Consider the following 24,598-nt stretch of genomic DNA (forward strand, 5'->3'; position numbering starts at 1 on the left):
GCTGACAATTACCTTTTCAGTTGGTGGGTTGGAGGTTTTGAGAACGAAAATTCATACAATCGAGCTACGATTCCAGACATTATTCCAGTAATCCAGTAGTCTCCTGGCTTGTAGTAATTGAACCATTCCTTTTCTTCCATTATCACCTTAAATGGGCATTTCACCAGCATACTGGCACAGGGTATTTGAGACAGAAGCTGAAGGAGAAAAAGCTGTATATGCATCAGCAACATTTGACATAGACTGCAAAGATCCTTCCTATAGTTATTTCTTCAGCACAGAGTTAAATCTCAGAGTCTACAATTACAGGGAAGACAGTCCAGTTTGCCCCCAGATTTGGAAGTTTTAGTTGCAATTTCAGATTGCTACAGCATTTGCCCAGCTTTACACCAACCTCTGCTCTCATCACAGAAGGAGGCTGTTACAAATCAGAGTATCAGGTGCTGTCTATCCCATTTGTTGTCACATTGATTGGCAACTAATTGTGGTGGTGGAAATTCCAAAGGAGAATAAATAATACATGCTTGTAAAAATTAGAAGGGGAATTGGAAATGAGCATTGCCACAAAAGTGTGCAGTTGGAGAAAAGAGTTTTATTTGACTCAGGAGAATAATCCTAATTTGAGAATCAAGAAAGGATCAATTCGGGGAAGTTTGATTGTTTTCTTAGTCTGAAAACTTATTATTGACATTATAAAGCTTCAAATGTGGAAAAACAGTTAAATATTCTTAAACTAGGCAATGAGCCACTATATTTCCTTCTTACTCTGTCTGATGTCGATGAGGCCATGTTTATCAATGGTTAGATCAGAGGTGGTATTCAGCTGGTTCAGACCGGTTTAGGTAAACGGTTAATGGTGACCTGTGGGTGGCCCCGCCCCCACCACGCCCCCGCCCTGCCCACGCCCCCGGCTCTCAATGTTCCCTCTAATTTTTTTTCAGTGTGGGCGGAAAAGTATAGTGTTTGAGCGGCACATTTTAATGGTGACCTGTGGGTGGGCCGGCCTCACCCTGCCCCGCCCACACACCCGGTTCTATGCTGCTTTATTTAGCCACATTTTTTAAGCCACGTGCGTGAGGAAAGCACATGCATGGAATGTCAGGCACATCTGTGGAAGGTGCACATGCTCACAAAGTGAACATGCACACATGGGGCAAACTGGTGGTAAATGTATGTGAATCCCACCTGTGGGTTCTATACTCCAGATCATGATATATTGAACAATCTATTAGAGGCACCTGTTAAATGTCTTATATCTTTTAGAATGTGGAAGATTATCTGTCTTCATGGTTACAAAGAAGATCTGGTCAAAATTTCCTTGGGCACTAATCTTAAAAATAGCTTGTTACTGACTTCTTTATGATGTGGTGATATTTGCTTTCTCTTACATAGGTGCTCTAATAGGGAACCAAGAGATGATGCTATAGCAGTACAATACCACATTGGATGAAGGTGAAGGGCTAAAAAAATATCTGAGGAGCTGAGCCCAGGGCCATTGCTAGGTGATGTGCAGGCATGAATCCTTTTGCTAATTCTGCATTTGAGACCTTTCTCCATTGCACCCTCTGAAACTATTTAATGGAGTATAAGTTAATTAGCTACATATATTGCCTGGACAATCAGTTGCTTCAAGGATGAACATTAATCTGAAGCTCTGATTCCAAAGGTGTAGACTCCAAAGTATGGACTCCAAAGATACAGGCCAGCTGTGGGTCCTGACAGAATCCATTGGTGATCCCTGTGCTATGAGACTTCAGTCAGGTTTGAAGACAGTGTCACCCAAAACTGATAGAAAACCATGCGTGCCATGCCAAAATCATACCCACAATTATTACTACAATGGACTCTGTACTTGGAAGTCCACCACCACCACCATTACAGTCTTGGTCAGCAAGGAAGACACAGCAACTGAAAAAACAACACTGAAAATGGTTTGTTGAAGGAGACAGGCCATTTTCATGGGGTGACCAATAAAGAGAAGGGAGATCAAGAAAGAAAGCAGGAGTGAAACCAGGAGGATGTAGGTGAGTTCCCGATTGTTGGCTTTTTCCATGGGAGTTTCTCGATATTTAATGAAGATTCCCAGAATAAAGGCAGTAGTTATGGTTATGGATAAAGCAATGACAAAGAGAGTCAGGATGATCCCCAGAATTTCTTTATAAGATAAGAAAATTATAATTTTAGGGACATGTTTATTTTGCTTCTAATTGGGAATACGGAACATCTGGACACTTTTCACAATGGGCTACATCTGAAAAACACAAGCAACCCACAAATCCCACAATTTTGTAATGTGGTATAGATGTAACCTTAAAGATTTATTTTAAAGGTTGTTCATTGTTATACTGCCTGGTCTTTTTTTTCTGTTTAAAAATATATTTTGTATTATGCATTTTTCTTTATTATACATCACGTTTCAATTTCTGCAATGACAGGCTACAGACTGAATCAAATCTCTTTTAACTATATATATAGTATTATACACTATAATTATAACCATTATTCTCATAGTCATACAATGTTGTCTCTTTTAAATATACAGAATTTTCAACGTTATAGTTATAACCATTAATCTCATAGTTATACCATAACACTCTATACACTTATCACTCTATTTCCGTGATGGTAAATCTATGGTATGCGTGCCATAGGTGGCATGCAGAGCCGTTTATGAGGGCACACGAGGCATTGCCCTGGCAGCTCCAGCACACCTATGTGCTGGCCAGCTAATTTTGGTCTTGATTTTCACCCTCTGGAGGCTTTAGGGAAGCTTTCTGATGCCCCCAGAGGGAGAAAAAATGCCCAATGTGCAAATCGGAAGTTCGGGAATAGAGTTCCGGGTTGTGTGTTTGGCTATTTTTCGCCTGCTTGAGGCTTTATGGAAGTCTCTTGAAACCTCCGGAGCGAGAAAAACCACTCAACGTGCAAAATGGAAATTTGGGAACAGACTTCTGGTTTGCGCATTGGGCTGTTATTCTCAGGCTTTTTCTTTTCAGGCTTCTTTTCACATATATAGGTCTTACGCTTCTAGTCATTCTTATCTCTTTCTGTCCTTTCTGTCCATTCTTTCCTTTTGTTCTTGCACCATCTCGTTCTGCCCACTCCTTCTTCCACCCTCACTCTTTCTTCTTGATTTAAAGCTTTTTCTTCTACTTGCAATTCATGCAGTTTATCCAAGATACCTACCCTAATTCTTTTGTGTTGCCAGGTAACCAGAATTCTTTCTGGTAACAGCCAATTGAACATCACATTATATTTAATCGGTTGTGCTGTGAAGAATTGATACTGTCTCCTCTGCTCTCCTCTCCTCTCTAACTCTCCTAGGTATTTGTTTTAAGATCAGCATTTCTCTCCCTTTGTACTTCATAGGCTCATCTCTAGTTCTTTTGTATATTTCATTTCTCAGCATTTCTTGGTAAATCTCACATGCATCTCTTTCGGCAATATTTGCCTTCTTGTATATTTTGTATGGATTCTGAATATTCTGTCTAGTTCTCGTACATCATGCTTCTTTTTCTGTAATACTCCAACCAGCAGCTCTATCATCACCTCAACCAGAGCTTCTTCTTTCTCTTCCACAATATTCTGAAATATCAGAGAATGAGCTGCCTTTTCCATCTCAACAAAGATAACTGTCTCTTCTAATTTTCTAATAGCCTGTGGTAACTTTGGGTCCATTTCGTCCATTTTTTCCCCTGTTTGCTCAGCCCTTATTTCTATTTTCTGTATCCTCTGTTTATTCTGCGCTATCATTTGCTGGAAGTTCCCTATCTTTTCATCCATTTTACGTATATCATTCTTCATCTCCCCAATTTCATTTTTGATCTCATTTTGACATAACTTCCTGACTTTTGGTCATGGCTACTTGGATCGATAGTAGCTTCGCTTGCATACTCTGCATGGAGCTTGACTTCTTCAGGCCTAACTAACAGGCCTCAATTGTTGATTAGATGGGATTGATGCCTCCGATGATGTTGCTTATGAGGATGTAGATGAGGTTTTCTGTCCTATCTTTCACATGTTCGATGCAGGGGTAGGTTTCAAATTTTTTTACCACCTGTTTTGGGGGCATGGCCTATTTTGTGACCATGGCTTAGCAGTCATGTGACTGGGTGGGCATGGCCAACTTGATGTCACTCACCAGGAGATGTCATGGATTGGGTAAAATGTGGTGAAGCCCACTTAACAACGCTCTTGGTTAGCAACCAAAATTTTGGGCTCCATTGTAGTCATAAGTCAAGGACTATCTCTGTCTTCCTCTGCACGGCAGCCTTGTGCTAGTAAACTCCTTCTCCTTTCTGGCAATTTTCCTGTCTGTTAGAGGCACCAAAATAATCCAGACAATGTAAGGTTTCTTGCTGCAGCAGGGAGTTGGACTAGATGACCTCTGAGTAGCCTTCTAGCCCTAAATTGCTGTGCTGTTTTTCTTTCTTTCTTTCTTTTTACCCTTCCCTCTGTGGGAAGCAACCAACACCCCCCAATAAAATATTACTCCCAGAAAGGCCCATTCCACAAGCTTGCCAGATAGATAATGTGATAATGCGTCTATAGAAAGTTTGGTTCCATTCACAAGCCGGAAATCATCCAAACCCTTTTAGAAACGCAAAGTCCCTATTGCACAAACCCCTAAACTTCAAAAACATAGAACCGTATAAGAATCCTACCTTTTATCCAGTTTGTTGTTCAGTTGACCCAGAAACAAACTGCTGAATTTCACTTTGCAAATGTCCTTTTGAGCTTTTCAATTTAAAGAAGGTTTCAATTTAAAGTTTGCAGCATTAAGACTTTTGGATTTCAACTCCCAGAATTCCACAGCCAGCAAAGCAACCTTGGCAACTTTAATACTTGTGGACTTCAACTCCCAGAATTCCACAGCCAGGCATGCTCAGTTCTGATTTAAAGCAACAGCATTTTTCTACTTTGCTGAATCCCAGTTAAAAAGTGGGATTCCTTCTTTCTTTTTATTTCTTTTTATTTCTCCCTTCCCTTCCTTCCTCCCTTTCCCTTCGCCTTTAGTTTTAAAACCTCTTTTCCCTTGACTGAACTGGCAGGGAAAAAGGACTTAAAAAAGCTTCTTACAGAGGTTCGGGGGTGTGGCCAAACCACCATTACTACCAGACTGGTAGTAAGCACTTCCTCCATTTCTTCTTCCTTCAGCAGTCAAATTTATAGTCCACATTAAATTTATCCACACTGTTGCTATTGTAGTCCTTTGGGAGTCTTTTTGCAAATTAAAGTTCATAATCCATTGAGGCCCCAAAGCCCATCAGCTCCCTAAGCTTTTCCCCAAAATATATCTAGTATAGTTTCTAAGTTCACCAAGAATATTTCTCTTCTTTTTTCTCTTTTCCACATTCAAATTGGTTAATGTCCTCTCTGAATATCACAAGAGTCTTTATGGAGTATTTATAAATATTGCATCAGTAAGCAGTATTAATAAATATTAATAGTAAGCATATTCTTAATAGTCTTTTATTTTTTAAAAAGTTCTTTCAAAATAATTAGTCTAGGCTTTCTTCTAGTTCAGTCTTTGTTGTTGTTTTTTTTACAATCGCTCTGTTAATTTTTTCTGGATCTGTCAATAGCTCTGAAAGCTTAGTTGCCGCTACTCCTAGTTGAGTGAAAATCATGCTTCTCCCCTTTTTTGAGTCCCACTTTCACAGTTTTCTAGTGCTATATCAGGGTAAATTCATTTGCAGAAGATTAGAAAGTTCTCACTTAGTGCAGCCATGTTGCTCTTTGATTTTTATCTCCCTGTCTCTCTCACCAAGCTGTCACAGCTTCTGATCAGCCATGATGACCATCTTATCTCCAGTTGGCTCCAAAGGGTTTCCCTATGTTCTAGAAGGAGATTATCTTAATCCATGCAGTCTTTGGGGCTTCCCCTCTACCTTCGCTATCTCCTCCAGAATTAAAGCTGCTCTAATGTTCATGTTTCATATTTTATATATTCTTAGTATATTTAATGTTATCTATTTCTCTGTTTTTCTCTTTTTTGATCTCTCTCATTTATCTAACTATGAGTGATATTACATTATCCAGCCAGAAGAGACCAATCTAATACATACAGCATTTGACATTAACTCTTTTTTAAAACAAAGTCAGTACATCACGCAGAAAATATATAACACCAGCACACCAATCTATATAGTAACAAAAACACACACCATCATTAGCCATAGTCTTTGATTTAATATAAAACCTTATCAGAACATCTCTGGTAACTGTATATCTGGCCTGGTTTTAGAAATTTTTATTAATGCCATTGATGATTGTTATGTTTTTCAGATTATGACAATTGAAGGATATGGTTAGTTCAAATAGTTTGAGTTGTTTTAACAACTTTTTACTCAATTATTATAATTCAAAATTCATATGGAATGAAGAAAGATAAGCAACAACACATAAAAACTTACTTCAAACTATGTGATTTAATGCTGAATGTAAAACTGAACAAAAATAAAACCCAGTATAAGGAGCCTTAGTGAGTTTTCATCATCAGATTTTCTTTGGTGTTCAGGGCAGGTCTCAGAATAATAATGTAGCATTTGGGGATAAAGATGCAGCCCAGTAAACCCAAGCTGGAGGCCAGGATGGAGAAGATCTGCACAGCCACCATATATTTCCCCTTGGTGCTCAGGTAGGTGGGGACAAAGGAGATCCAAACACTGCAAAAAACCAACATGCTGAAGGTGATCAGTTTGGCTTCATTGAAGGTCCCTGGCAGCTTTCGAGCCAGAAATGCCACAAAGAAGCAAATGGCAGACAGAAAACCCATGTAGCCAAGAGCAGAGTAGAACATGGTGACAGAGCCTTCATTGCATTGCAGCAGGATCTGTCCTGGTTGGGAATGAAAGTCCAAATCTGGGTATGGGGTAAAGAATCCCAGCCACATGATACAGATGAATATTTGAATACCAGAGCAGGATAAAACAATAGAGCTGGCCAGACTCCTCCGCAGCCATTTCCTCATGACACTGCCTGGCTTCGTGGCCAAAAATGCAACTACCACCATAATCGTCTTTGCCAGCAAGGAAGAGACGGCAACTGAGAAAACGAAGCTGAAGGTGACTTGCCGAAGAAGGCAAGTCACTTTCTTGGGATGACCAATAAACAGAAGAGGGGTCAAGAAAGCAAGCAAGAGGGAGATCAGAAGAATATAGGTGAGGTCCCGGTTGTTAGCTTTGACTATGGGAGTTTCTCGGTATTTAATGAAGATTCCCAGAATGAAGGCGGTAGTTAGGGACAAAGCAATTGCAAAGAAAGCCAGGATAAGTCCCAATAATTCTTCAAAGGATAAGAAGCTTATATTTTTGGGGAAACACTGATCTCGCTTCTTATTGGAATACTGGTCATCTGGACACTTTTCACAATGGGCTGCATCTGGAAAAAATTGGTTAACATGTATCTATTTCTGCAACTGTAGGAACATGAAAACCACATCAGAAATAATTTACTTCATTTTCAAGGAATAAAATAATATTTCTGCCAAGGGATATTCATATGATACAACATTAACTAAAAGAATCAACACTCTTTTTAAAGGCTGAAGATGAATGTTATTATCAGCTCTCCAAACCTTTTTCCTAAAACCAAGCAAGCAAGTCAATAGATATCAGCAATGATTCATTATTTATTTTAATGCTCACATCATCTTCCAAATTTGCTGATAGTGCCCAATCTTTGAAAAGTTTGTGGATTCCTTCAAGAAATGTAATGTTTATCTTGCATCTTGATCAAATACGCCCAAAAAGTAATAGAGAATTTTGATTAAATCCAGATTATTATTATTTTTACTTTTGGAGCCACCTACTGTACCTTCTTGCCCAGAGTATGTTCCTTCCATACACAAAGAACAGTCGTAGCAGCAAACTGGTGCACCTTCTCTCACAAGCTTGGCATAACCTGGAGAGCAACTCTCTGTACATCTTGAATAAGGCACCATCTAAACATAAATAGAAAGATTATTTCAGGGCAATGTATGAATTTGGAGGGTTTACTGAAATCAACTGCTTCCAGAAGCCCAGGAGCACATTTTACAAAACCAGTCAAGAACTTTAATTACTCTACTTGCAAGAGGCAAATGAAAGGCCATTGTCTTTATCAATGTTTGTGTGTGTGTGTGTTTGTGTTGTATTTGAGCTGATAAATAAATAAAGTGAGACTAGTATAGATCTATTTCAAGCTATTTCGCTCTCATCAGCTAGCCATACCCTTACTGGGATTTGAACCTGTGCTGTATTACATATTAAACAGTTGTGTTAACCACTAAGCCACAAGGTTCTCCTCCTTTATCAGCTGAGCCAGGGAAATAGGTATGTATTAAGTGTCACAACCCCTGGTATGCCCAAATATGGGAGGAGGCATACTGCTTCCTTTCTCTGTCTATCGGCTCATATTGTGTTTGCTTGTAACTCTCCTGCCTTGTGTTTACTTGGAAAAACCACCTGTTGGTCTTATACATTTATTCATCTATTCTTATGTATATAAAGAAGTTAATGAATCCAGCTGAATCGAGTTATCTGTGTGTGCTTTAGATCAGTGGTCCCCAACCTTTTTATCGCCGCGGACCAGTCAGCCTTTGATAATTTTACCGTGGCCCGCTGAGCGCGCGCAGGGGTGAGGGGCGTTGTTCGCGACGACACATTGATTGTTTATATATCAGATTGTTTTGATTAAACTTCCCTGGAGCCTTTGCGCACGGCCCAGGAGCCTTTGCGCTGCAGCGATCATGTCCCCCGGCCGCTGCAGCGATCATGGCCCCTGGCCGCTGCAGCGATCATGGCCCCCGGTCGCTGCGCGGCCCGGTGCCAGGTACTCCACGGCCCGGCACCGGTCCGCGGACCGGGGGTTGGGGACCACTGCTTTAGATAAATAGATAGTGTGAGAGATAAATAGAAGAGCAAAATCCAAGCAGCCTCAACTACATTGTTAAATAATGTTGGCCATTGGATGGTGCTTTGATTGACAGAAATCTTCACTTCCAAGGAGGCTTGTCTTTCTACATTCCCAATTTTCATCCCTGCATTTGATTTGTTCAAAAGTGATGTCCACTGCATGATATCAAAGTCACCAACAGGAACTCCATTTTCTTCCAAAGAAATCCCATCTCTGGAAATGTTGTGATGTTGGAAGTTTCTCAGGAACCTATGAAGCTGCAGAAACATAGAAAACAACATGACAATTTGAGACTTTATTTAATGTTTTTCTTGCTATTATTCTGGATTGGAGGTTCTCTGAATAATTCAAATCACCAGTACCGTCTGAAAAAGATTGATTCAGCATTTCATGAGAAGTTTCTTTCCATCATTCCCAGGAATTTAAAGCTCTTTTTCAAAAAATTCTCTCATGTGGTAAATGTTGCCCAAGGCATTAAGAGTTGTTAACCTAATTTTGTGAAGCTTCTTTTCCAGTAACTTGGTACTGCAAACCAGGGCATACAAAACCTTTGCTAGACCAATTCTCAAATACAGCTAATCTGCCAGGACATTAATACGATTGAGCGTGTCCAGAGGTATTTCATGAGAAGAGTACTCCACTCCTCTACTCATAATAGAATCCCTAGAATAGCTTGAAATTTTGGCCTTGGCAAATCTGGAACTGCGCCGCCTGTGGTCTGAGCTAAGCATAGTACACATAATTGTCAGCTACAACATCTCACCTGTCAATGACTTCCTCAGCTTGAATCTGAATAATACACAGAGAAGCAATCAATACAAATTCAAGGTAAACAGCTTCAAATTCAATTGGAAAAACTACGACTTCAGCAACAGAGTGGTCTTCATTGTTATATCCTCAAACCTTCACAGCTTCCACCTTAAACTGTCTAATGTGGACCTCACCCAATTTCAAAAATTGTCCATAACGTTTGGGTGCTCAAGCACACCAGCGTGCTTACCATCCCTGTCCTACTGTCCCGATTTATTTGTAATCATTTCTTTCATTCATATCCATGTTCAGATCTATATCTGCTATCTTGTACAGGTTTGGCAATAAAAATAAATGAATGAATGAATGAATGAATGAATAATAAATTAAACACTCTTGAAAACATGGAATAGATAACACCACCATCAAGTGGCTTTGTAACTGGCTGACAAATTACATTCAACATGTAGTCCTCTGGGGAACCTCATCCACTTGGAGGGAAGTAAGCAATGGGGTACCCCAAGCTTCCATTTTAGGCCCAGCACTCTTCAATATCTTCAAAAAAGATCTAGGCAAGGGAATTGAAGGTGAACTCATCAAATTTGCATACAACACTAAGCTGGTAGAAATAGACAACACCCCAGAAGACAAGCTCAAGATCGAAAAAGAATAATATAAAAGTAACATATTGAAATATTGAATAACTAAATAATGAAAGATTATAATTCAACAAAATATGTGTATTATTACCAGAACTATATAAGTTTGCCCACTGTAGCAACTATGATGAATATTATTTTATTTGTACCAAAATGTAAGACACTCAGGTGCCACACTGTTCACACATTGATATGTTTGTAATAAATTAAAACATAAAAATAAACATAAGGAAGAATGAAGAGTCAGTTTAATGTCAGGGTTCCAAGTAATATCCCCATATTACACGACTCTGAGGCAAGCAGGTTCCTGAAATATCAGTTTTATTGGACATATCATATCAGCAAATAGACTGGTGAAAACTGACTCTAAATGCTCCTGCAGTTTTCACCTAATTAAAATTAAAAGTTTCCCCCTCCTTTCTAGACAATCAGTCACATGATCCAATCAAGGTATCATCTGGTTGCCTGGTAACTACACCCATCCTCCCTCCAGCCTTGGGTGGGAATGGGTTCCCAGAAGAAAATATTTTGTTTTGGCTACAAAACCCCAGCTATCTCTATTTCCCCCTTCTTATCCCTCGACTCCAGTGTGGCAACACTGAACCTTCAAAATGGCCTTAGTCAGGTCAGCTTCAGGGTTGACACTCACTCTCGAATACCACAAATTGAGCAACTGCTCTTTGGAATATCTCACCTCTTTCTACATGTAATTTAATATTCAGCAATTGGAAATGGAGAATCAATGGAACCTCAAAGGAGGAGACTTACCTGCCATGGCTGCACAATCTGGAGTGATTGATGGTATCCAGCTCGTATTCTCCTCTTGCTCCATTGAGAGAAAGAGGCAGCACTGAGGACCCAGGCCACAACTTGAATTATTTGGGAAACACTGGAGGAATCCTGAGACAGGATTCTTGCAATCACATCATGGGGTGGGAATTTCCAGTTGTCTTTTTCTCTGCATTTTTTCCAAACTTTCTTAGATAACAGAGGACTCGAATAGGAACATTGGAATGTTTCCTTTCCATACAAGGTGCCCATAGAGGAATAAGAATTAAAGTCATAATACTGAGTCCTTCTCTTTCTCTGGATGAGGAAGGAAAACAAAGCATATTTATTTTGGAGATCAACCAAGTGGAGAAAATAACCTACACTTAAAGCTGTCAAAGTTGTTGCAATCCACACCCTTCCCACAAGGGAGGTATTAGTCATATCAATTGTTTGTATTATTACTGCTAATATTCCTGAGGCCTGAGAATCCAGTTGGCATACTATAACTTTTATTTGACTCTTGATAAGTGAAGAGAAAATTTTCCTCTTTGCTTGCATGAGAGTTTCTCCAGCACTTGTCTGCATATTTGCTTCTGGGACAGTTCCTGAGAGGACAATACAAATGACATTTTTTAGAGCAAGAATTTCCAAGCTTCTTTTGAATTTTTCTCCTTTTTCATTGTCCTGAGAAAGGAGGCCAATCCACGTCCATTGGAAATGCAGGAGCAGCTGGACAATGGCTGAGTAAGGAGGTTCTTGGTTTGGGGTCAACCGATATGAAAAAGGAAAATGATGATTTTTCTCAGCCATCTGGTTGATGACACTGTAGTTGATCTAAAGATAAAAGAGAAGGTATTGGTAGTTTGTGCCAGTTTTAATGATAAAAGTCAGATGGTAAATCTAAGGGCCTTTCCCCATGGCTGAGAGAAGTTTCAAACAATAACTGCATGAATTTTGCTAGTTTCCTTGATCTTCTGTCCTGTTTTTTTATGCTCCCTTTGAAACCAGGGAGCTCTGAATTATCTTTGGGTAAGGGTCATGGGTGTTCCTCATAAAGCACACCCTCCTAGCTTTGTTGTTTCTCAGACTTCCTAAGACCCATTTGACTTCACAATCCAGAATGTCCGGCTTCAGGTCAGTGATCACCCCATTGTGGTTATCAAGGATGTTAAGCTCATTCTTTTATAGTTCTGGTGTGTAATTTTGCCACCTCTTCTTAACCTCTTCTGACTCTGTTAAGTTCCTGCCATTTTGGTCCTCTATCATGCCCATCTTTCAATAAAACATCCCCTTCATATCTCCAATTTTCTCAAAAAGTTCTCTGGTCCTCTCTAGTCTATTGTTTTGTTCTATATCTTTCAACTGTTCATTTAAGAAAGCATTCTTATCTCTTCTAGGTATTCTCTGGAATTCTGCATTCAGTTGGGTGTATCTTCCCATTTCTCCCTTACATTTTGCTTCCCTTCTTTCCTCAGCTATTTGGAAAGCTTCCTCAGACAGCCATTTTGCTTTCTTGCATTTCTTTTCCTTTGGGAAGGTTTTAGTTGCTACCTCTTGTACAATGTTGTGAACCTCGATCTATAGATCTAAGGAATCAGATCTAATACCTTAAATCTGTCACTTCTACTGTGTATTCATCAGGGACATGATTTAGTTTACACCTGAGTGGCTTAGTGTTTTTCCCTATCTTCTTCATTTTAAGCCTAAATTTTGCAACAAGAAACTCATGATCTGAGCCACAGTTGGCTCCCGGTCTTATGTTTACTGACTGCATAGCGCTTCTCCATCTTTGGCTGCAGAGCACATAATCAATCTGATTTCTGTGTTGACCATCTGGTGATGACCATTTGTAGAGTCATCTCTTGGGTTGTTGGAAAATAGTGTTTGTAGCCTGTGCCCTGCTTCATTTTGTACTCCTGTAATGGCAAAAACAGGGTCTGCCTTTCTACTTACGTAAGAATAGGAGACAATGCCTTTTTCCAGAAAAGAAAGGTTTATTGAATGCATTCAAGAGATCAGTAGATTTGCACCTAACTGATCTGATTTAGGTACATTTTGACAGAGGTTTTATACCTTTGAAATGGTTATTACAAATCATATAGACGTCATATAGGCGTGCACTAATACAGGTCATAACTTCTCACCTAAATCAGCACAAAGTTATTTCGGGTAAAATTACAAATATTAAAGGAAAATTACAATACATGATTCCCAAACCACAATAGGGAAGTAAAGTGAAGCTAAAAGAGAAGTGAATCTTGGCTACTCATGCAGAAAAAAGAAAATGTCAGAATGCCACCCAGCTATATTGCTAAAAATATGGTTAACCTATAGCTTGTTTACAAGATGAACTTTGCCTTGGCATGAGCTGTGCCTATTACTAAGATATTGTGGTTAAGTTTCTCCTACTTGCGAAAAGCACGCTTCCTGCGTTTCAAGCAAAATAATATGTTCCTCATTTTTGCTCGTTAGGTGAAAGAGCATAGGCAGAGTTTTGATTTTTCAGTTTTGGAATTAGAATAAGACAAGTAGCCTGATTAAGTATTTTGGGGTTCAATGGTGGACCCCATGCTGTTTCATTCCCCCCTGTTGAAACTTCACCCAATCCTTAGATTATTGTGGAGTTTCATAAGTATCAGGCTCCCTATTGCCTATGAGCCCCACATACTCATGTTCCTCTCCTGTGTGTCCCATTAGCGTTAGGACCTTGGCAGTGGCCCGTTTTTCCACTAGGAGAGATAAAGTACTGCTGATAGCACGAACAAAAAGAGGCATAATGCAGGGGATGATTATGCATCCTGCTGCAATCAGGCCAACAAAAGTAATGATAGCTTGCCATCCGGGCAATTTTGACAACCAAGAACTAAAATATGAGGCGAGATTCAACCCTTTCCATTCTTGTCCTGGGAAATGAGTGAGCTGTCTCATTTCCGTAGTCAGCTGTTTAATAACACTCCCAGTTTCATCAATTTGAAGGCAACAATTTGATAAGTTGAACTTCCCACATACTCCCCCTTCTCTTGCGAGGAGGTAATCGAGAGCCAATCGATTTTGGTATACTGCAGTACGAAGTTTGTCCGTGGCAGTGGAGAGAATATTCAAGGATTTGTCAATTCGCTCCCCAGCCAGGTCCAACACTGCCTGTAACCTCATGATCCTGTTTATCATGTAGATCGGGGTGCGGTATCCCCAAGACCCATCTTCAGCCCATGTGGCTCTTCCATACGTGCATACAATTCTCTCTGAACTCCATGTATCTGATTTCTCATATTCAGTAAGTTCCTTGCAAGGAAAGTTAGAGAAAGCTGTGTTCACCTCTCTTTTCTGACGACTGGGATCAATTGAGTCATATACCGGAACTCCTAACACTTGTCGTGATTGGAGAGGCAATAAAAAGAAAGAAGGTTTTATCCATCCAAGAACACAGGATCCCGCCCAGTCTGCAGGAAGAATTTCATAGGCCAGTGTGCCACAAATCCAATACATGTTCTCAGGGGCTTCCCATGGGCCAGATGAATACTGTGGCTCCTTTAGGTATGGTAAGAGTGAGAGATCAAATTTTGTGGGTTGAGAGAGATTTGATGGCGATGACCACTTGGTATAAGTATCATCCCATTCCCCTAAACAAATTAGATGACCCACAGGGTATGATCCATTTCGAGAGAAACAGCTGTGGCCCACCAAATTTGTAGTTAGGGTCCAAACAATACCTGTATGCTGTGTTCGTTGAGCAAGGTTGTCTTTTTGGGTCATATTGTTATATACCTCTGGGGTTGCTTCGAGAGCTTCCCATGGCCACTTTTCTCCCATGTTAGTTCCTCCACAAACAAAGCAATTTTTAACAGTTAAAGCTTTTGCTACTTCTTCAGCCATTTCTACAAACAAATTCACAGCCTTAGGGCTAAGAGGAAGAGGTTCCTCTAACTTCCTAAGGTTATCATATACAGACCATCCTAATGACTTTATCTCCCCTTCCTTCAAAGTTTCCACCCTTATTGTAATGTACGCCAGTGGGTCAGCCCCATCTCCATCAATGCCTATCCCATAACTTTCTTCCTCTGGGTGATCACGGGATACTTCAAAAGCGACTGAGTTTGAATTATGGAGGCTGCGAAAATTGGAAATATATGGACATCCCAGATGAGGAGAAGTAGGATACCCTCCTCCCGTATGTTGACAAACACAATCCCATCCTCTGCACGGGTTTCTTTCATCCATGCGATCTGCACAAGGAGAATACATATCTCGACTTGGATTCTTACATCCTTGGCAGTAGACATGGGATCGGGGACAGAGATACTTATGATTGTGGAAATAAGTTTGTCTCCATCCCTGACTTCCACAGCTTCTGTATGCCACCCTATCCATTGCAGCACATACACCAAATGATACGGTGATGGGCTTTTGTCCTTGTTTTAAAGCAGTAACTGTGGTGAGGTGGTAAAGCTGGGATTCCTTGGGGTTGTCAAGTAGGGCCAAGCCGGCCCATACACTGACTTTGATGCGAACTGGAGTGGTTGGCTGATAACAAACAAGCTGGTTCTTCTGAATGCAATAGTTATACATGGTACCGTTAGATACACATGTCTTTTTCTGAGGGGTGCAGTCCACTGGGGCCTGAGTGTGATAGATCATTGTAACAATGGTACGAGTTCCCACCTTAGCTTTTGTAAGACATGGGCCACACTCATCCAGCCCTGGTGTTGCAGGCAGATAACATACCACCCCTTCAGATCCCTCACATTGACTATAGAGACGGGGCTGCTTCCTTCCAAAAGTGCAATTCGGAAGATTGAAGTTCTGACAGGATTTTGGTTTTCCCATTTTGAACTTTAAGGTATTTCCTCTTGTTCCTACTAGGCATGCAGTGCATTCCAATGGGGCAGGGGTTACAGGTCCCTTTCCATCTAATCCATCCTTCCCATCTTTTGGAAGAACGAGTGTAGGATGGAGGTTCCTACCTGGTTGCAAGAGCGGCTCCAGAACCACCATCCCTTTTCCTTCTGCAGTCAATGAGACTGTTGCCGTTCTGCTTATGATCTCACCAATTGTTGCAGCTCGGCACTGGTATGATTCTGAGTAATTAGAATGAGTAATCCAGACCTTCAAGTAACTAGATTTCTCATCATAGTTACGTATTACGCCCATGTGCCGAGTCTTGCTCAGTACCTGAGGTTCCATACTTGACAAATTCTCTTCACCTGACCACCATTGCAACAACCACACATGTCTCACATTCCCTATGATTTTACAATATATCCTCACCATGATCGGAAGCTGATCATTCGTTATGTCATACTTCATGTCCAAACCAAAATCAAGGGGTGTCCGCTTACCCCGAGTCCTTGTCCTTTCTGGATAGGGCTCTGGGTATGGTCTCTGAATAGGCCTCAAAGTATGGCACATTATGGTTGAATTATAGTATTCACTTGGTGCCCAAGTAACATTAGGATCCAATCTACATTGCCAATAGTTCCCTGATCCCTCGGAACAGGGGGATAACCCTTCCTCTGGATAACAATCTACTATCCAGCGCTTTACATAGGCAAAACCCAGTCCCTGTGTACTCGGGACTTTATAGAAACAATGCCTACAAGGAGGAAAAGGTCCTGGTCCCATGTCCTCTAGTAGTGGATCAGAAGTTACCTTTACAGGGGAGTCATTTTTCACCGTGAGGGCCCTGACACCTGGTGTTTGTTGGGTGCTCTCCTCCCTCACATATGGTGGCTGCGAGGTACTCCCCCTAATCTCATTCCCCCCTGTAGGAAATGGGTCTTCATAATCAGGGGAAACCTCCCATATCTGCACTGGTGGTGCCCCTGGAGCAATCTTATTCTTCATGGCAGCATTTTTCATGGCAGCATAGAAATAGAGAAAGTTAAGAAGAACAGAAATGGCTAAGAGAAAAATCACGACTAAGATTGCTGGGATCAGACCATTCCTAATGCAGGCAGTCTGGCGTAGACGGCGGTTGGTTTCCATGGTTGGTCCTCCTTGTTGGACGGGGACGAAGGTTCCACGGGAGACGCGATGCGTTGCCTGTGCGATGGGTGTCGGCGGCACCTGGAGCGACACCTGCAGAGGGGTCTTCACCACCTGGCCGTAGAGCGATTGCCTCCCGTGAATCAGCAGGTGAGGTGGCGTCCTCCTTTTCTCTTCTCCTTTTGGCAGGGCGTAGAGGCTGGACAGAGTCCTTGGAAACAGTCTCACACGAGGATGCAGCCAATTTCAGGCGTGTCCAATGGATCCAAGGCTTAATTTCAGCTACCTTAACAGCAAGGGGAGAACAAATAACAACAGTATATGGTCCACACCATCTGGGTTCCAAAGGCACCTTTTTCCAGTCCTTTACCCAGACCTCCTGTCCTGGGCGGAAATTATGTACTGGAGTTACAATCACATGTGGACGACATGACAGCACATATTTTTGTAATTGGTGGACAACAGTATTCAAAGCTTGCAACTGTTTGATTTTCACTGTGTCTGCCACTTGAGTAGTAGGCAACACCTGTGGACTAACCAAATTAGGAACTCTTCCATACATTAACTCATATGGTGAGACACCCAACTCTCCTGTGGGTGCGCACCTCACGGCTAGCAATGCCATGCTAAGGGCATCTGGCCATTTAAGATGAGTTTCTTGACAAATTTTAGCCAATTTATTCTTTATAGTTCTATTGGCCCTTTCAACGACGCCCCCCGATTGGGCGTGGAAAGAACAGTGTAACTTCCAGGTAATCCCCAATACCTGAGCAACCTTCTGAGTGGCTGCATGAATGAACTCAGGCCCATTATCTGAAGAGATACGTGAGGGCAACCCATATCGTGGAATAACTACATTCAACAGAGTTCGAGTTACCTCCAAAGCTTTTTTCGTTCTAGTGGGAACACATTCAGGCCACCCCGTGTATGTACAAACAACAACTAACATAGCAGTATACGTTCCCACTTTCGGCATGTCCGTAAAGTCAATCATTAAATAATCAAAAGGATAAGCCCCCCTAGGTTGGTGCCCAGGGGGAAGACTTGGGCCCTGACGTGGGTTATTAGCAGCACACACCTGACATCGAGAACAAACAGCAGCTGCTAGACTAGACAAATTGTTAATATAGACTTCCCTTATCAAAGCCTTTCTCAAAGCTGTCTTTCCTAAATGTAAATGCCTATGCAGGGAAGAAACAACCTCCCATGCTAACTGCTGAGGTACAAACACCCTGTTGTCCGGCAGAGTCCACCACCCATTCACCAGTTTTTGCCCCTATAGCTTCCGCTTGCTGGACTTCCGAGTGGCTATAGGAGGGGGGGTTCATCTTTCTGGTTCGGGATCCACAAAGTAAGACAGTTAGCTTGCAGGGAGAATGGATCCAAAGCTGTTGCTCTTGCCACCTGGTCAGCCTTGTGGTTTCCTCTTTCAGCTGTTGAAATTCCCTTCTGAGGACCTCGTACATGCATAATGGCAACTTGTTTGGGGGACCACACACTGTCCAATAGACGCAAAATTTGGGGTCCATATTTAATGTCCTTTCCTCCTGCTGTAATAAGACCTCTTTCTTTGTACAAAGCTCCATGCACTTGAACTGTAAGAAAGGCATATTTTGAGTCTGTGTAAATGTTGACACGTAGGCCTTTTGCTAATTCCAATGCCCTAGTGAGTGCATGTAATTCTGCCAACTGAGCACTAGTTCCTGCAGGTAAGGGCTTAGCTTCCCATACATCATCAAGAGTAACTATTGCATAAGCTGCTTTTCTTACACCTTCATGGATAAAACTGGTTCCATCAGTAAAAAGAGTTGCATCCGGGTCGGAAAAGGGTTCATCTTTCAAATCTGGGCGACTTGCATAGGTTTCCTCAATAGTTTGCAGACAATCGTGAGAGATCTCAGAGTCTGGTTCAGGTAATAGAGTGGCAGGATTCAAAGCATATGACTGAAGAAGTTTGATGAGGGGGTTATGGGTAATAAGCCCCTGATACTTCAACATACGTGGATTGGTAAGCCACAAATGGCCTTTCTGATCCAGAACAGCCCGAAGAGCATGTGGGGTGTAGATATTCAACTGCTGTCCAAAAGTAAGTTTATTCGCTTCCTGAGTAAGTAAAGCTGTGCCTGCTACAGCCTTAAGACAAGTGGGCCACCCTTTTGCTACCTGATCCAATTGTTTTGACAAATATGCAACTGGTCGATACCACGTTCCCATCTTCTGAGTTAACACCCCCACAGCCATATTCTGTTTAGTGTCCACAAATAAATGAAAAGGTTTATCTAAATTAGGCAGTCCCAGACTCGGGGCTTGAGTCAAAGCATGTTTCAAGTTTAAAAAACTTTTCTGTTCCTCTTTTTCCCATCGCAAAGGTTCCTTTTCATTTCCTTTGGTAGCTTCATAAAGTGGCTTTGCTAACAAGGCGAAGTTAGGAATCCAGATGCGGCAAAATCCGGCTGCCCCTAAAAAGCCTCTTAATTCCTTCCTATTTCTTGGGGCTGGTAATTGACAAATGGCTTCCTTTCTTTCATGTCCCAAAGTTCTTTGCCCTTGCTGGATATCATATCCCAAATACCTAACATTCAATTGGACCAATTGCGCTTTGGCCCTAGAAGCTTTATAGCCTTTTTCTTGTAACAGAAGTAAAAGGGATGCAGTATTGGCATGACAAACCTCTTCTGTTTGTCCTGTCACCAAAAGATCATCCACATATTGTAACACAACATCAGGAGCGGGCAAATCCAGAATTTCCAAGTCCGTCGCTAACGCCGCGCTGAAGTGCGTTGGCGAATTTTTAAACCCCTGTGGGAGGCGTGTCCAAGTATATTGTTGTTTCCTTCCTGTTGTTGGATTTTCCCATTCAAAGGCAAACAGGTGCTGACTCTTTTTATGAATGGGTATAGAAAAGAAGGCATCCTTTAAGTCAATAACTGAAAACCATTTAGCTTCTGGAGGAATTAGTCCAAGCAACACATAAGGGTTTGGCAACGTAGGATAAATTGTGACTGTTGAATTATTAACCCTACGAAGATCCTGAGCCATTCTATATTTTCCTCCCCCTTTTGGTATAGGTAGAATCGGGGAATTCCATGGTGAGTCAGTAGGCACCAGAATCTTATAAGTCAGATACAGTTGTATGACTTCCTGAATAGCCTGCACAATTTCTCTTGGGTACCCCCTCTGGCGGATGCATACAGGACGACTCATTGGTAGTTCCTCAACAATGACAGGGGTGTGGTGAGCAGCAAAACCAGGGGGGTTATCTTCCGCCCACAGCTCAGGAACCCGGAACTCCCTCCATTTGTCTCCTGAGACTTCCTGCATCACCATGATTCTCCAAGCCTCTTCCCGAGGAATTTCCAAATTCACATTTCCATATTTCACTTCTACGGATCCCTTTTCATCAAAAAATATCTGTGCTCTAAGTTTGCAGAGTAAATCTCTACCCATGAGTGGAAGCGGGCAGCTGGGCAAGTATACAAACCGGTGAGTCAACATTTTTCCTCCCGCCGTGCATAATAGAGGCTCTAAAAGTGGCTGGGTTTGTGGTTTTCCTGTTGCCCCTTGAATGTTGATAGATTGAGAAGAAATATGCCCCAAAGGTTGAGTTAATACAGAACGGGTTGCTCCTGTATCTACAAGGAAAGAAACTTCTTTGCCCCCCACATTCAGACAGACCATAGGTTCGGGGAGGCTAATCGAACCTACACTGCCCCGTCAATCCCACTCCTCAGCTTCTGCCAATCCAATCAAAGGAGTGTCGGGGGAAAATCCCTTGGCATCTCTTTTTCGCAGGCTGTTAATGGGCTTCCTGAATGTTCCACGTCCCCTGAAGGTGTTGGGTCGGCTAAGAGAGAAATTTCTTGGCAAAGGGACAGGATTTCTAGTTACTCTTGGCTGTTCAATCTCCCTTCTCTCAATTCCTTCTCTTCTGGGACAATCCCTTTTCCAGTGCCCATACCTGTGACAAATGGCACACTGATTTTGACCTAAGGAGGGGATCACAGTCCTCTCCCTACTTCCTCTATTTCCCCCTGGCACAGTCATTAAAGCGGTGGCTAGCAATTCTGCTTTTTTCTTCATCTGCTTATCTTTTTTCCTCTCCTCCAACAAATCCCTGTTGACAAATGTCTTCCTGGCAACTTCCATGAGTTCACTAAGAGGTTTTCCCAACGCTCCTTCCAACTTTTGAAGCTTATGCCTTATGTCTGGAGCTGATTGTGAAATAAAAGCCATTGCTAGCATGCGAGCATTTTCAGGAAGGGTGGGGTCGATAGGAGTATACATCTGATATGCTTCAACCAACCTAGAATAAAATGCCTCTGGACTTTCAGTAGCTTCCTGGGTTATTAAACTTGGCTTTGACATGTTTGTTGCAGGCTTTCCTGCTATGCGCACAGCTTTTATGATTAACTGTTGATAATTGAGCAACAAGTTTAATTGATGCGAATCATAAGGACTCCAATTAGGATCTTTTGAGGGGAAACGCTGTTCAATAAAGTCTGCTAAGGTTGTACGTGCAGGGACATCTGGTTTTAAAATATTAGACACTGCATTCCTGATTTTCTCCCTTTCTTCAGCATTGAAAAGTGTTGCCATAAGTTGTTGTAAATCTAGCCAAGTTGGGTGATGAGTATCCACAATAGTTTTTACCAATTCTGCCACTTCATTTGGTTTAGCACTATAAGGCCCATAGTGCATTTTCCAATTAAGCAAATCAGAGGTGGTAAAAGGAACATGCTGAAACAACGACCCTGTTGAAACTTGGGAGGGGTCATCTGGGTTTACTAAGAATTGGTCAACTCGTCTGAGGGGTGCTGTAAAAACAGTCTCCATCTTTGCTCTGGTTCTGGCTGACACTGGTTCCACTTCTCCACCCACAGCTCCCAACAATTGGTCCATCTCTTCCTCCTTCTTTTCCCAAAACTCTGGTCCCATGGTGTCAGGTGAGCTTATAGGAGCTTTTTCTTCTTTCTCTTTATATCTGATTTGTTCCATACTAGTAATTACAGCATCCAATCCCTGTTCAATTCCCTCAAGAGGTACCTGGCTTGTAGACCCCCTTGTGCTGGGTGTAGTTCTTCTGGAATAAGTCAGGGACAAGGATTGCGGTGTGACTGGCAAACTGACCCCTCTAGGTGCAACATATGGAGGTGGCTGTGGCAATTCTTCGGGGGCACTAGCCAAGACTGGTGGTCTCTGCTTAGGACTTTTGGGGTCTGTAACTCTGACAGCCATAAGAATACATTGTTGTTTACATTTCTTTAACCAAGCTGGGGGTTGATTAACCAATTTCTTCCAAACATCTATATATGGAGCCTGAGTTGAGCTCCCTATCTTAGGATCAAACACCAACCTATGGACTTTCAAAACTAAGTGAGGATCAAAGGTACCTATTTCAGGCCACCCAATGTCATATTTGGGCCATTCTAATTCACAAAACCTCCTAAGCTCATGTTTACTCCACACAATTCCATAATCCTGACTCATAAATCCTTCTTTAAAATGCTTTAACATAGAATCCAGAGGAGTCTGACTACTACTACCTCCACCCATAATTTTCCAAATACTGAATAACACAATTCTTAACACTTTTAACCTTTTAAACACATACATATATTCTGGACAGTCCAATTCCCAAAACCTTTATTCCTAGCAAGGTGGATCAGACCTCACTCTCCGGTTTAAAAGAAAAACCGGGTCTTAAATAGAAAGCCCACAATTACTTGCCTGTTTTCTGTGGCTTTCCTCCTCTGGTGCTGGCCAGACTTCTCCTTTCTCCTCTGGTTTTCCAAGGCTCTTGAGACCACTTAACCGCCGAGGCTGAGCTCTCCTCGCTGCCGGGAAATTCCCTCGGAACAAAAAGGTCCGTTTGGCGCCAGAGAGGTTCCTGACCCGATGAGCCCCCAGCCCCCCGGGTTAGGTGTCCCAGAGGGTCCCCAAAGACCCTATCGTCTCCTGGCTGGCTCGCCAAGAAATGTAATGGCAAAAACAGGGTCTGCCTTTCTACTTACGTAAGAATAGGAGACAATGCCTTTTTCCAGAAAAGAAAGGTTTATTGAATGCATTCAAGAGATCAGTAGATTTGCACCTAACTGATCTGATTTAGGTACATTTTGACAGAGGTTTTATACCTTTGAAATGGTTATTACAAATCATATAGACGTCATATAGGCGTGCACTAATACAGGTCATAACTTCTCACCTAAATCAGCACAAAGTTATTTCGGGTAAAATTACAAATATTAAAGGAAAATTACAATACATGATTCCCAAACCACAATAGGGAAGTAAAGTGAAGCTAAAAGAGAAGTGAATCTTGGCTACTCATGCAGAAAAAGGAAAATGTCAGAATGCCACCCAGCTATATTGCTAAAAATATGGTTAACCTATAGCTTGTTTACAAGATGAACTTTGCCTTGGCATGAGCTGTGCCTATTACTAAGATATTGTGGTTAAGTTTCTCCTACTTGCGAAAAGCACGCTTCCTGCGTTTCAAGCAAAATAATATGTTCCTCATTTTTGCTCGTTAGGTGAAAGAGCATAGGCAGAGTTTTGATTTTTCAGTTTTGGAATTAGAATAAGACAAGTAGCCTGATTAAGTATTTTGGGGTTCAATGGTGGACCCCATGCTGTTTCACTCCAAAGCAATGTTCCCTCTAATTTTTTTTCAATGCGAGCGGAAAAGTATAGTGTTTGAGCGGCATATTTTCATGCCTGAGCACCTGAATTTTTTTCACAATGTAACCCAAGACAACAACGAAATCAGAGTTATTTGAAACTCAAAGTTATGTTTATTCAAGGGATCCGCTTAATTAAAAAGTGTTATATAATATCAGTATCACTTATAATACTGGAAGTCTGCAATATTAAAATACTTGTATAGGGGATCCCCTGGATCCCCCGAAGAGTTCAAATCACAACCAGTATGCCACTTTCTTGGTAAATTGCTTTTATTTTCATTAAGTTTTTAAAAATGAGCATTATTTCATCCTTTTTCTTTATTTTTGATTGGTATCTGCAATTTGTGTTAATTCTGTTCATACATATGATATAAATGAAAAACCCAGCTCTCTTAAAAATCTTTTAAATTCTTTGTGGTGCTCTCTTTTTGAATTGGCCAACTAATATTTCTGTTCCCCCAACTAATGCCAGGCAGAGTTGACTGAAAAAGTAATTTTTCATGAAGGGACATTTTCTTAGTATTTATGAATAATAGTTCATATTTATATCTGCTAGCTTCAGCAGAAGATGACCAATTATTCTAAAGCTATTATTGTTGTTTGTACATCTTAATTTCAATATTTGTCTTGACACTCAGTACATCTTACAACTATTTGCAGTTGGCAAATAAATGCGGTAAGTGATTATGCTTTTTAAAGACTTTAAGTAATTTATAGTAATTAGTATTTTGCATGTTGTGCACAAAAACTGCATATTCCATACTGGGGGAGACACAGCAGGAACTGGGGGAGACACAGCAGGAACTGGGGGAGACACAGCAGGAACTGGGGGAGACACAGCAGGAACAAAAAAGATAA

General features: G+C 41.4%; 1 protein-coding gene across 1 annotated transcript in view; it reads right to left on the reverse strand.

The window, feature by feature from the left end:
* LOC148047768 (vomeronasal type-2 receptor 26-like) overlaps positions 1–243 on the reverse strand; it is a 35,258-nt gene extending 35,015 nt beyond the window's left edge. The window contains exon 1 of the mRNA XM_087707773.1: positions 13–243. Coding sequence (XP_087563899.1) covers positions 13–233 — 221 coding nt within the window. The 5' untranslated portion in view covers positions 234–243. The remainder of the gene's footprint in view (positions 1–12) is intronic.
* Between the last annotated feature and the right edge of the window lie 24,355 nt (positions 244–24,598).

The sequence above is a fragment of the Thamnophis sirtalis genome, unplaced genomic scaffold, assembly GCF_051295495.1.
Source record: "Thamnophis sirtalis isolate CommonGarterSnake01/CBP01778 unplaced genomic scaffold, rThaSir2_p1.2 scaffold_3, whole genome shotgun sequence".
NCBI lineage: Eukaryota > Metazoa > Chordata > Lepidosauria > Squamata > Natricidae > Thamnophis > Thamnophis sirtalis.